Source organism: Nannospalax galili, unplaced genomic scaffold (genome assembly GCF_000622305.1).
Source record: "Nannospalax galili isolate Female #2095 unplaced genomic scaffold, S.galili_v1.0 scaffold363, whole genome shotgun sequence".
In the NCBI taxonomy this organism is placed as follows: domain Eukaryota; kingdom Metazoa; phylum Chordata; class Mammalia; order Rodentia; family Spalacidae; genus Nannospalax; species Nannospalax galili.
Genome location: NW_008351176.1, coordinates 204,449 through 217,875, shown reverse-complemented (window position 1 = coordinate 217,875; position 13,427 = coordinate 204,449). Strand labels below are relative to the sequence as shown.

Sequence of the window (13,427 nt, the reverse complement as noted above, 5' to 3'; positions counted from 1 at the left end):
GGCACACTCAGGATCCTTCTGCAGAAAAGCTTTAATGCATCTTGAGAGGTAGAGCATAAGCTTACAGGGCGAAGACCCCGAATGTCGGACACCCAGCCCTTATATAGGTTAGTAAGCCCGTCTTGGACGTGGCTACTCTTGATTGGTCGCAAACTCATCAGCCCATATCACGCCACGAGGTAGGCAGAGACTAGAAGGTGGAAAATTACTTCGGGCATGCGTACTGACTTATTTACTGCTCAGCATGAACCGGATGTGAGCGCCATCTTGTAATGGCGTCTGCAGGGATGGCAGGCGGCTCCCCACACTCCAGCCCCAGTATCTGCTTGTTTTAATTGCTTTGTTAAAAACAAACAAACAAACAAACAAAAAAAAACCCGACAAACCCAAAACACCCAAATAGACTGGCAAGACAAAGATGCATAGTGTTTTGAGGACCAAGACTAGTTCCTCGTACATATTAGACAGGCACTCTGCTACTGAGCTACATCCACAGCCCCAGTATATACCTTAAAATATGTGCAGTTTTATTGCTTCACAGCTAGGTCACTGTGAAGTTAAAAGATATGTTTTTAAAATTCCAGTAGAAAACCAGGCATGGTGGCACTCACCTACAGTTTCAACACTTGGGAGGTGGAGGCAGGAAGATTAGGAGTTCAAGGCCAGCCTCTGCTATATAGCAAATTTGAGGCCATTCTGGAATACACAAGACTCCAAAAAGAAAATCCAGTATAACTCTTTGCTTATTACTCATAGAATGTTTTTACATATTTATACTACCATATAAAGTCACCTAGTCTGACCCCTGAAACAATTCTGTTTTTAATTGAACTAGTGTTCTTATAGATGTAGGGAAAATTGCTGTCTTTGTAGTACCAGGTAGCCCTAATGATTATGGTTTCATTGCTATTATATATGTACTTTCTAGCTGGTCTTTTGATAAGCAGGAGCTGACTTCCCTTACTGTAAGCTTGTGTAGTTTCAGTTCTGTTTGAAGCATACAGTTGTCTGCATATTCACTGCTGAGACAATGAACCAGAGGAAGAGAAGGAACTTCAGAGCCCTGACTGTGCCACCAGTAAAACTTGCCCATTTCCATCTTTGTAGATCCTGTTTCCTAGTTACATCTGCTGATGCTTGTTTAGTGTGAAAGTGTGGCTGGTTTGGTACACCCAACACTGTTGCACTTAATGTCTTTTAATAAAAAAAAATATATTCTAGAAATTCCTGTTCAAGAAGAAGGCACTACTATACAGTGGACATCCTCTGTGGAAGCAAAGATTGAGGAAAAAAAATCCAAAGGAGAAAAGAAAGTAACTTCAGGAAAGTTGGAACATCTCCGAAAGGAAAAGGTAGAAAAATAGCCGCAAAAAATGTGTTGTTCTGACCTAGAGTTTTTTTCCTGGACTTCAGTTTTGTTGGCTAAATGAATTCATTTTGTTAAGATAGAAGATTAATTACATTTGTTTAGGTTTTACTTTAATGAAAACTTAAAGTAATTATCTGTGCTGTACTGTAGTGGAAATGTCTTTTTACAATGATTGTTTGATAGACTGACTGACCGACTGACTGATCAATCTCTGTGTAACAATTCTTGACTTCTCAATTTTCAAGAGTAACAGTATTGTCAGAATTTAAAATTTTAAATTTCTTAAGTCCTTTTGATAAACATAAAATTTGACCTCTTTCTCTTTTGTGTTGAGCTCACTGATTTAGAAAATTTTTCTGTGGCAGGGATTATAGGCTTTGAATTCTTTTTGTTTGTTTGAGACAAGATCTCATGTAACCTACATGGATCTCCTCATCTTCCTGCCTCTACCTGGGATTATAGGTATATACTGCTACACTTGGCTCTGCAGGGTTAGAATTCTTTTTTGTGTGAGTTATTGTTTTGTTTTTTGTTTTTATTTTTATTTTATGTGTGTTAAGTGTTTTGCCTGCATTTAAATACACCCATGCATGCAGTGCCTGCATAGGCCAGAAGAGGTCATCAGATCCCCTGGAACTGGAGTTAACCAACAGTTGTTAGCTACTGTAAGGGTGCTGGTAACTGAATCTCTGCAAGAGCAGCCAGTGCTCCTTACTTAGCCAACTCTCCAGCCCCCTCCCCCTAAGATAGGATCTCCCTGTAGCCCCAGGTGGCCCAGAACACATTGTATAGACCAGGCTGGCCTCAGTCGCATAGATCTGCCTGCCTCTGCTGGAATTGAGGTGCGCCAACCATACCCAACAGAGGGTTAGAATTCTTAAGAAACATAATTTGTGAATAAAGGGTATAGGATGTGACAGAAACAAGGAATACAGCATTCCCAAGCTTCCTATACACTTGCCACATTGCTGGTGGAGAGTTTGTACTGCTTACTTCAGGGATGACTGTGGTGTATTTCAGCAACGCAGAAGCCAGAATTTGGCTGTCTCTGGGCTGGAGGATGAAACAGTGCCACGAAACTCCACCCTTGACACTTAGTTTTAAGAAATGCAGGGGTAGGTTTATTTGTAAGTATTAAAAAGCACTGGCTTTTATATGCCTAGTACCATACTGAAAAAATAGACTTAAGAGCTTGCCTTGTGGACATTTATGTGAAGCTATGTGAATTAAAAGTCTGACAGAAACAGGTTGCTATGAGTAGTTCTAATGACATTGGTGTGTGTACATGAAGAAAGCATAGACAGGTGGGTTTCATCATTTGTGCAGGTTCTTCTACAAAGGCCATGAAATGTATTTACTCTCTGTTGATTGGGGCAGTTTTAACCAAAAATGTCATATATCACTAAAGCTTATCCCGGAAACCACTGCTGTTGCTTTAAAACATCTAAGATTTTTATAGTAGTTTTTTTGGCCTTATCCATGATGACTCCTTTGTTTCACTTTATAGGTAAACTTCTTCCGGAATACACACAAAATTCATGTCCAGGGAACTGATCTTCCTGACCCCATTGCTACATTCCAGCAACTTGACCAGGAGTATAAAATCAATTCTCGACTGCTTCAGAATATTCTAGACTCAGGCTTTCAAATGCCTACACCAATTCAAATGCAAGCTATTCCAGTTATGCTGCATGTGAGTATGAAAATATAGAATGCCCGTAACATTCCTTTCACCTTACCTCCCTGGTTAAAATCCTTCACTTGATTTCAAGGTCCATCTCAAATGCTTGTGCCTGCCAAGCTGCAGGATCACTACAACTAGGTGTCATCATTTTCCTTTCTCAGTACCCTTTCTCTCCTTATCTCCTGTTTTCTTCTCCCCTGTTCATTTGGTTCAGGCAAATCAGTTAGTTCACAGTACAAGCAGTCATCCATCTGGCAAATGAGTCACTTGCTTGCAGGCACTTTTAGTTTTCACAAGTTACCCCTTGAGACCTTTTCACAGGCTTCATAAATCAGAAATAAGGACCTCTTCCCTACATGGTATAATTCGCCAGTCTCCCCCGCCCCTCTGTGTGTGTGTGTGTGTGTGTGTGTGTGTGTGTGTGTGTGTGTGTGTGTGCATGCTTATTTCTTGCTTGTATTGAAACATGGCCTCACTGTTTAGTCCAGGCTGGCCTTGAACTCATGATACTACTGCCTCAGTCTTCAGAGTGCTGGGATTATGGGTGTGTACCACCAGCATGCCTGAGTCAAAGGTTTTTTTGTTTTTGTTTTCATGCAACATTTAAATCTGAGCTTGGGGACTGTGTTTTGTCATTACAATGCCCAGAAGCTGTATCAGAAATACAAATACTTTTTAAATTTCTTACACATAATCCAGCTTAGTTTCTTTCCCAGTACTCGTTATTATTGAAATAACCTTGCATAGAATAAAACTCAGAGACTTGAGCACAGTTTAATGAGTCTAAACAATGTATAGCTTACATAACTACCACTCTAGTGAAGATGTAGGACATTTTCTATACACCCCAGAGAATTCTACTGTGCCCTTTCCATTCTTTACCCATCCCTTCCCCGGAATAACCTCTATTCTGATTGCCATGTATTTGTTTTACCTCTTCTATACTTTCAGGTAAGATAATTAATCTTCTGACCGCTTTTACTTAACGTTTTTGAAGTATAGATCAACTTAGAGTTTTGGAAATTAAGTTTTCTAAGGTGTTTTTTTTTTTTTTTAGTTGTTTTTTTATTTAAAAAAATTTTTTTTTAAATTTTTTAATGTGTATGAGTGTTTTGCTTGCTTGTATGTAAGTGTGCCCATGTTGTACAGTGTCCAAGGAGGCCAGAAGAAGGTGTCGGGTTCCCTGGAATTGGAGTTACAGATAGTTGTTAGCTGCCATGTGGGTACTGGGAACCGAACCTAGGTCCTCTGAAGAGCAGCCAGTGTTCTTAACAGCTGAGCCATCTCTCCAGCCCCTTTGTGGTTTTTAATAACAATGGAAATTTGTTCTCTCTCTCTTTTCTCTCTCTCTCTCTCTCTCTCTCTCTCTCTCTCTCTCTTCCAAACTGATCTAAGCTGGTCTTCAGTTCAGGTAGCCAAAGGATATGAATTGTCTTTTCACCCAGTATATTAGTCCTTTTCATTTTCTGAGTACTGAAATGATAATATATTCATATATTTGAGCAACAATATTGACTCACATTTATTAAATTTGCATTTAATTTCTCCTTAGGGTTTTTCCTACCATGATTTCAGCTTAAAAGTTTAAAAATCACAGCGACCCTTTTGAAAATTGTCACCTATAAATTACTCTTGTCACCCAGGTCATCACCATTTTCGTTTCTAACCTTCACTCATTGTGTTATTTAACAAAATCTTTCCAAGAAGATAGAACAGTACAGATATCAGGATAAAAAGTCGATTGCATGATGTGCTTTTATAAAAGCTTAGTGGGAAAGAAAACCTAAAATAGTATGTGTGATCTCTTTGGATTTTAGTTGTCCACTTTGCGTACCATTCAAATGACTTTAGCAGCAGTGCTCAGAGACACTTGAGGGTAGTTGATGGCAAGGATGAGGTCTTAGAAAAGATGTTAGAAAAGTGGGTCAGGTGTGAGCAATGGAATTCATTGCTTTGAATTTTATTTGTTGTTTTCCTAACTGGTCACACTATTTAACTAGGCTGTGAAAATATATGAACTTTTCCTAGTACTTACTATATGCTGTTTTTAGGGTCGGGAACTTCTGGCTTCTGCTCCTACTGGATCTGGGAAGACATTGGCTTTTAGCATTCCCATTTTAATGCAGTTGAAACAACCCACAAATAAAGGCTTTAGAGCCCTGATTATTTCCCCAACACGAGAACTTGCCAGCCAGGTATGTTTTATAGCTGTTGAGAGAATACATTTAGTGTTTGCTTCAGTAATCTTTCTTATTTGAGGTTGGGAAAGATCTCAGAAGAATGTTTTCTGTCATGGTCAAATGCTCTGTACAAAGTATTCTCTATGTTACAGCATATGGGTTAGTCTTTTAAATGTCTATAATTTTCTGAAATACAATTTTGACAATTGTGCATCTTTGGTAAATGTTCTTAAGATCCTTCAATTAGAAAGAGTATAGTGAGATATTCATCTCTAAAATTAATTTTTCTCAAAAAGTTAAACATTGGTGGGCATGATGGTTCATGCCTGTAATCCCAACCCTTGGGAGGTGGGGGCAGGAAGATCAGTAGTTCAAGATCTTCTTCAGCCCCATAACAAGTTTGAGGCCCAAGTTTTGATGGAGTAAAGCTGTACAATAGTCATTTTCTCCTTCGCGGTGTTTTCAGTGCAAAACACATGCCCTGCTGTGAGTCATCTTACAGCACTACTGCATTCTGAAAACAATGCAGCAGATTGAAGGAGGGCTGCCACAGCTTCTTCAAACCAGTTTACTTGGTTCTTGTGGAAACTACTGAGTCTTTCTAGGTTTTAAAGCTCTAAAATGCTAACATTACAGGTTAACCTACAGATTCATGGCAGGTTTCTCTCTTAGGTTGATAGTAGATACATTAATATAAAAGAAGCTCTATACCCTGTCCTGTATCTTAACAGCTTATATTTTCTCACTTTTTTTTGTTTTAGATTCACCGAGAATTAAATAAAATATCTGAGGGAACAGGATTCAGGATACATATGATCCACAAAGCTGCAATAGCAGCCAAGAAATTTGGGCCCAAATCATCTAAGAAGTTTGGTAAGAAATTCATGCTTGAGGTGTAAAACATGTACAGGATTTGGGAATTATAGATGTCCTAATTGGAATCTGAGAGTTAAAATGCAAGTTATACATGATTACTTGATATATCCATTTTATTTTTGAGTCAGGGTCTCATGTAACCCTTGCTCACTTCAGTTACTGTTACTGAGAATGACCTTGAACTTCTGGTCCTCCTGCCTCCACTTCCCAACTGCTGGGATCACAGGTGTGCACCACCATACCCAGCTTATACAAAGCTGGGTATTGAAACCAGAGCTTTGTGCATGCTAGGCAAATACTTCACCAACTGAGCCACATCCCTAATTAGTTTTATTTTTGAAGAGGCTGAACACAGATTCTACTCCCTACTCCACCTAGTAATTTTTTAGTGCCTGTATCCTAGTAATGAGATGATTCTTTCCACCAATTTCCACCACAGAGACATTTGACAATATCTGGACACTTTTAGTTGTTGGCTGCTGGGGAAAGCAGTCAGTAACCCATAGTGGATGGAAGCTAAGAATACTGTTAAGCATCCTACAATGTCTAAGACAGCTGTCTGCAAAAAAGTTGTCTGACTCAAGTCAGCAATGCTAGGCTTGAGAAATCCCACTTTATACCATTCCTTTTTTCTGCAATGGACATGCTCTGGCATGGAATGAATTATATCTCTGTCTGTGAGCCGGAGAATTTGCTTTTATCTTGAGCTTCTGGGAAAATTTTCATATAAGAAGTGGATTTTCTAAGCCGTGCATGGCAGCATGTACCTGCAATCCTAGCACTCAGGAGGCTGAGGCAGGGGGCTCAAAGGAGTTTTGAGGCCAGGCTGGGCTTAGGATTGTATAGTGTTGCCTGTTAGACACTAAAGTGGCTGGGAGTATAGCCTTGCCTAGCAGGTAGAGTAAAAGACCCTCGGTTCACTCTTCAGTACTAGGGTGCAGGGGTGGTAAGCCAGCAGAAACTAAGCCCAGCACTCAAGGGAGACAGAGGCAAGAAGATTGTGAGTTTGAGGCAGTCTGGGCTACACAATGAGGCTCTCAAAATAAATAACAAAAAAATTGCACCATCAACAAAAAAGTTGAGAAAGTAACTTAAATATAATAGAGATACAGAAATTTATGATGTGATGGAGAAAAAAACATGTTTTTGCTTACCAGCAAGCAACACTTTTTAACTGCTCTTCCCTTGTCTCATAAGGTTAACTGAAATTCTAGAGGCTTAAATTCCTTATTTCAAAAGGGATGCATCTTATTCTTACAATTTCTATCCTTTGTTTTACCTATAGATATTCTTGTGACCACTCCAAATCGATTAATCTATTTATTAAAGCAAGATCCACCAGGAATAGACCTAACAAGGTACAATAATATTTTAATGTCTTTCATATATGTTTTTCATTTAGTTGGTTATTTTATTAGTTTTCTTGTTGCTGTGACTAAATACTTGACAAAAAAAAAATTAAAGAAGGATTTATTCTGGTATATCTTTTTTCCTTTGATGAAGTGATCAGAAAAGCAGCATCATTGTGTTCATGTATCCCTATAGCTAGTGAAGTGTCTTGGATTTTCCAGTTCAGTATTCACAAGTTGTTTTGTTATTTCTTAGTGTTGAGTGGCTGGTAGTAGACGAATCAGACAAACTGTTTGAAGATGGAAAAACTGGGTTTAGAGACCAGCTAGCTTCCATTTTCCTGGCCTGCACATCCCACAAGGTCAGAAGAGCTATGTTCAGTGCAACTTTTGCATATGATGTTGAACAGTGGTGCAAACTTAACCTGGACAATGTTGTTACTGTATCCATTGGAGCAAGGTAAATAATTGTTCTTCCATATTATCCCACTGGTTTGTTGACTTAATATAAGTGATCATTTAGACTCAAGGAGATAAGTTGTTTGGCATGAGACCAACAGGGGGAAAAGATTTGCTGATAGAAATGCTTTTTAGACTCAACATTAAGGGCTTTTCTTTTAGAGTAACACAGAGAGATTCTCACGTTTGTGCATTAGTAGTCTCATCATCATTCATTTATTTGATTTTATTTCATTCACAAAGTATGATGTGAACTCTGTGGTCACTCATACTTAGTTTGATGGTCTATTTAAGTAGGACTCCATGTAGAAAGCTGGTGTTGCTTAACCACTTGATATGTAATTCTACAAAAATATTTTGATAAAAGTCATGTGAGATCCTATATTCTATTCTCCAGCACTGAAAAAGGGTTCAGAGGTGGGCATTTAATGCTAAATAAATATAATAACGTTTTCCTTGAAAAAAGTTCAAGGAAAAGCATGGGGGCTAGCGCGATGGCTCAGTGGGGAAGGCACTTTCCACCAAGCCTGATGACCTGATTTCTATTCCTGGCATCCACTTGGTGGAAGGAGAGACCTTTTGAAAGTTGTTTTCTGACCTCTTTGCATGTGCACACACATCCCTAAAGAAGTAAGTAAAGAAATAAATGTAAAATAGATTTTAAGCACACATGAAAGCAAAGGCACTTAATGCCAAGCCTTGACAACCTGAGTTCAATCCCTAGGACCCATTTGATAGAACTGACTCCTGAATTTTTTTTTTAATATTTTATTATTTTTATTTTATGTGTCTGAGTGTATTGCCTGCATGTATGTGACTGTAGCCATGTTGTGCAGTGCCACGGAGGTCAGAAGAGGGCTTCGGATTCCCCTGGAACTGGAGTTAAGGACGGTTCATAGCCTCCATGTGAGTGCTGGGAATCAAACCCAGGTCCTCTGCAAGAGCAGTCAGTGCTCTTAACCGCTGAGCCACCCCTAGCGCCTACTCCTGAATTTTTTAATTGTTATATGAACTGATAAAATTCCATGGAACCAGTCAGAAAATAAGCGTGAAGACTAACTATATGAAAAGTACTTGTAATACTAAGTACCTTCACATTAAATGAAAAAGAACCAGGTGCAGAAATGTATACTTATAGTCTGGGAGGCTAAGACACAAGGATTGCTTGAGCCTAGGAGTTTGCATAGCCTGGGCAACACAGTGAAGAAGATTCCATGCCAATTTAAAAAGAAAAGCAATACAGAGCAGTAAGTAATACCCTATCTACTTTAAACCCGAGACTTATGTTTAAAAAGAAAGCCTAATTTTTAAATTAAAATTTAAAAGCAGACTACAGAATGGGAAAATACTTGAGTATAATATATTGAAGCATCTTATAGAATATCCTAAGACTTTAATAACTTCACCCCTGAGTGTTGACTCTTGCTGATCATTAAGGAACAAGTTTGGCCATATATGATAACAACCTAAAAATGGTCTCACTGTTTTGTGTTCTCAATGCCTTTAGTCCCAGCAGAGGCAGACTGATCTTTTTGAGTTGCAGGTCAGCCAAGGATATATAGTGAGACCCTATCCAAACAAACAAAATCCCAAAACCTATTATTTTATTTAATGATTTTATATTTAGAAAGATTTTTTTTTAATTTTTATTTTATGTGTACGAGTGTTAATGCCTGCATGTGTGTAAGTGCACCAGTGTTGTGCAGTGCTCTCGGAGGACAGAAAAGGGCATTGGTTCCCCTGGAACTGGAGTTACTGATGGTTTTAGCTGCCTGTGGGTACTGGGATTTGAACATGGGTCTTCTGCAAGAACAGCCAGTGTTCTTAACCACTGAGCCATCTTTTGAGCTCCTTATTTAGAAAGATTTTTTTATGTCAAATAGTCATGAAAATTTAGGACTGGAATACAACAGAAAATCAAACTTTATTTTAAAATGGTAGGATTTAGGCAATTGTTTATATTTTTCTATTTAAAAGCATTTTGTTGAGGAAACATATAGTAAGAACAAAACTTTAAAAATAGCTATTTTCTTTTCAAATAAAATAACTGAGCATTTACGTTGATGGTAGAGAAGTTAGTATTCTTGGAATTCTGTTTAAATTTTTTTATTTCAAGGGAGAGGGAGAGAGACTATGTCATTGCATGCATGTGGAGGTTAGAGGACTTTTAAGAGTCAGTTTTCTCCTTACGCTATGGGATCCGGGGATCAAACAGGTCGTCAGGTTACCATTTGAGCTACCTACCTGGCCTGTTTTTTTGAGACAAAGTTTTGCTAGGTATCCCAGCAGACTAGCCTCCATCCTCTTGCCTCCTCCTTCCAAATGCTGGGATTATAGACATAGACCATCAGGAACCCAGCTAAAATTTGGTTCTTACAAAGTATATTTTCTTCTTAGGAATTCTGCAGTAGAGACTGTAGAACAAGAGCTTCTCTTTGTTGGGTCTGAGACTGGAAAACTTCTTGCCATGAGAGAACTTGTTAAAAAGGTATATATTAAGCTACATTCTTGAATTTCGGTTTTTAAGATCACCAAGCTTTACATTACTGGTGGGGCACTCAGCATTTTATTTGATTCTGCATTATGCTTAGTGATCCAGTGGAGATGTCTTCTGTTCCTTGCTCCGAGTAGGAGAACTACCCAATAATGCCTTCGCAGACACATTTTTCCACATCTGCTTATCTCTGTCCCCTTCATCCCCTCATCTCTCTGCTGATTTGTTAGGGATGGTCTGGGGCACTGAAGAATGAGCAAAAGCACAGTGAATTGAATTGCATACTTTTGTAAACTGAAGACATTATGAAAAACTGTATTCTTGCTTATGAGTTATGTGTGCTAAATTTTGCCTTCTTTCTTTTAGGGTTTCAACCCACCCGTTCTTGTTTTTGTTCAGTCCATTGAAAGGGCTAAAGAACTTTTTCATGAGCTCATATATGAAGGTATTAATGTGGATGTTATTCATGCAGAAAGAACACAGCAACAGGTAGAAAGTCAAATCTATACTTCCAAACATTATGAAGTAACTTTTCTATTCCTAGAATGATACTAAGGCATTTAATGTATTTCCCTTACCAGAGAGATAATACCGTCCACAGCTTCAGAGCAGGAAAAATCTGGGTCCTTATTTGTACAGCCTTGTTGGCAAGAGGGATTGATTTTAAAGGTGTGAACTTGGTGATCAATTATGACTTCCCAACTAGCTCAGTGGAATATATCCATAGGATAGGTGAGTCTTTTTTTTTTTATTTTGAGACAGGGTCTCCCTGTAGCCCCAGCTGGCCTTGAACTCGTGGAGATCCACCTGCTTCTGCCTCCCAAGTGCTGGGACTAAAGGTGTGCACTACCACACCTGCCCTATGTATGAATCTTTTGTTTTCATGCCCTGTTGCCCACTCAACTTTCTTAGCACCTCTTCTGTTCCTTCAGACATACTCACTTTTGGTGCTACGAAAATCCAGTGGTATATTTTCTTATTTAGTCGTGCGTGTGTGCGTGTGTGTGCACGTACGTGTACATGTATGTGTGCACACATGGCATGTGGTGGTTGGAGGACAACATCAGGTGTTGGTCCTTGCTTTCTACTTAAGGCAGGGTCTCTCTTGTTCTCTATTGTGTATATCAGGGGAGCTGGTCTGGGAGCTTCCAGGGATCCTCCTGTCTCTGCGTACCATCTGGCCATAGGAGCACAGGAATTACAGACACATATTACTGCATCTGACTTTATCAATGGGTTTTGGAGATTCTAAATCATGTCCTTAAGCTTACCCAGCTAGTGCCTTACCCACTGAGTCATCTCTCTAGCCCCCTTTTTATGACTTTTTATGTGAAGCCTGAGAGTCTCCTTCCTGTCAAAACCCCTGTTTTTCATGGTGTGGTTTCTTCTAGGTCGAACTGGAAGAGCGGGACATAAGGGGAAAGCTGTTACATTTTTCACTGAAGATGATAAACCATTATTAAGAAGGTAAATTAGGGGCTGGATATTTAGCACAGTTAGTAGAGCTCTTGCCTGACTTGATTTCCCTAAGTTTGATTCCAGCATCATCTGGGTCCCACCTCATCCCCCATTTTTTTTTTATTAAAAGTTAATTTATTTTTTTTTACTTTTTAAAAAATGTTATGTATATAAGTGTTTTGCCTGCATGTATATAAGTGCACCTGTGTCATGCAATGCCCATAGAGGTCAGAAGAGGGTGTCAGATCGTTGGAACTGGAGTTAGAGATAGAATGGTTATTAACTACAATGTGGGTGCTAGGAACTGAACCCAGGACCTCTGCAAGAGCAGCCAGTGCTCTTAAGCACTGAACTATCTCTCCAGCCGTACCCCCAAAATTTATTTATTTATTTTTATTTTATGTGTATGAGTAGTTTTTGCCTGCATGTGTAAGGGCACTCATGTCATACAAAGCCTACAGAGGCCAGCAGAAGGTGTTGGATTCCCTGGAACTAGAGTTATAGATGGTTGTTGGCTACCAGGTGCATGCTGGGAAGCAAACCTGGGTCCTCTGGAAGAGCCATCTCTCTAGCCACCCCCAAAAAATTTTTAAAGAAGGACATAAATTAGAAAAAATAACTTAGTATTCATTTACAATTGGTACAGTTCTTTTTTTGTATGTATATTTTATTTGTAGATAATTATAAAATGGCTGTGTCCTAAATTCTGTTAATGATCTATTATTAGTCAACTAAATTTTAGTTAAGAGCTGGGTGTGTGGGTACTTATTGTCTGTAATCCCAGTACTTGGAAAGTAGAGGCAGGTAGATTGCCACAAGTTTCAGGCCAGGCCAGGGCTCCATAGCTGAAGCCCTGTTCCCAAAATAAAAAAGCTGTTAGAAAAGCAGGGGGGGTGGGGGGTAAGGGGGTGGCTTATTTTTGTTTTTGTCCTTTATTAGAATTCAGAAATATTGAAAAATAGAATATTCATTTTTAAGTTTCAGAGTCATAGAACTCTTCTTATAGCCAGCCATTGGTTGATGTTACTTACTGTATAATATTAGGGAGTATTTGTTTGTGAGTGATAGGGTCTTAACTATGTACCCCAGGCTTTCTTTAGTATTGCTGGTTACTTTGGGCCATCTTCGGTGAAGCTCAGAGTGGTTCTCCAACCTCAGCTTCCCAAATCCTGGGGTTACAGGAGTATCCCACCATACGTGGCTCCATTATTAAGGTTTTTGAGTTAGAGAGTAGTATGTAAGGCTTCTCAGCCCAGTCAGTGTTCCTTTTTTGCCATGGTGCATCTTTTCTGTTGTTTGGGGCCAGATGGAGTTTTATATTCAATCCTAGGATCACTTGTCATACAGGAAAATGTATTTTAGTAACACATTTTATTTTTAGCCAGTTGTAGCCCTTTGAAGTTTGGGTAGCATATTTTTAGAATCTAAGGTCTTAATTTAGCCATCATCATAGATTTTTATGAAGATCTTTTGTTTTTGGAGACTGGTTTTCACTATGTAACCACATGCTGGGATTATAGGCTTGTGCTACCCCTCTCAGCTATAAATTTAATATAAT

The 13,427-nt window shown here is 38.9% G+C and overlaps 1 protein-coding gene across 1 annotated transcript in view; it reads left to right on the top strand.

The window, feature by feature from the left end:
• The window catches only part of Ddx52 (DExD-box helicase 52), a 29,728-nt gene that overhangs the window by 8,973 nt on the left and 7,328 nt on the right, over window positions 1–13,427 (top strand). Inside the window, exons 3-12 of the mRNA XM_008848107.1 lie at window positions 1,222–1,352; window positions 2,877–3,062; window positions 5,105–5,248; window positions 5,995–6,106; window positions 7,395–7,467; window positions 7,715–7,918; window positions 10,315–10,405; window positions 10,778–10,900; window positions 10,993–11,143; window positions 11,803–11,878. Of these exons, the coding sequence (XP_008846329.1) occupies window positions 1,222–1,352; window positions 2,877–3,062; window positions 5,105–5,248; window positions 5,995–6,106; window positions 7,395–7,467; window positions 7,715–7,918; window positions 10,315–10,405; window positions 10,778–10,900; window positions 10,993–11,143; window positions 11,803–11,878 (1,291 nt within the window). The remainder of the gene's footprint in view (window positions 1–1,221; window positions 1,353–2,876; window positions 3,063–5,104; window positions 5,249–5,994; window positions 6,107–7,394; window positions 7,468–7,714; window positions 7,919–10,314; window positions 10,406–10,777; window positions 10,901–10,992; window positions 11,144–11,802; window positions 11,879–13,427) is intronic.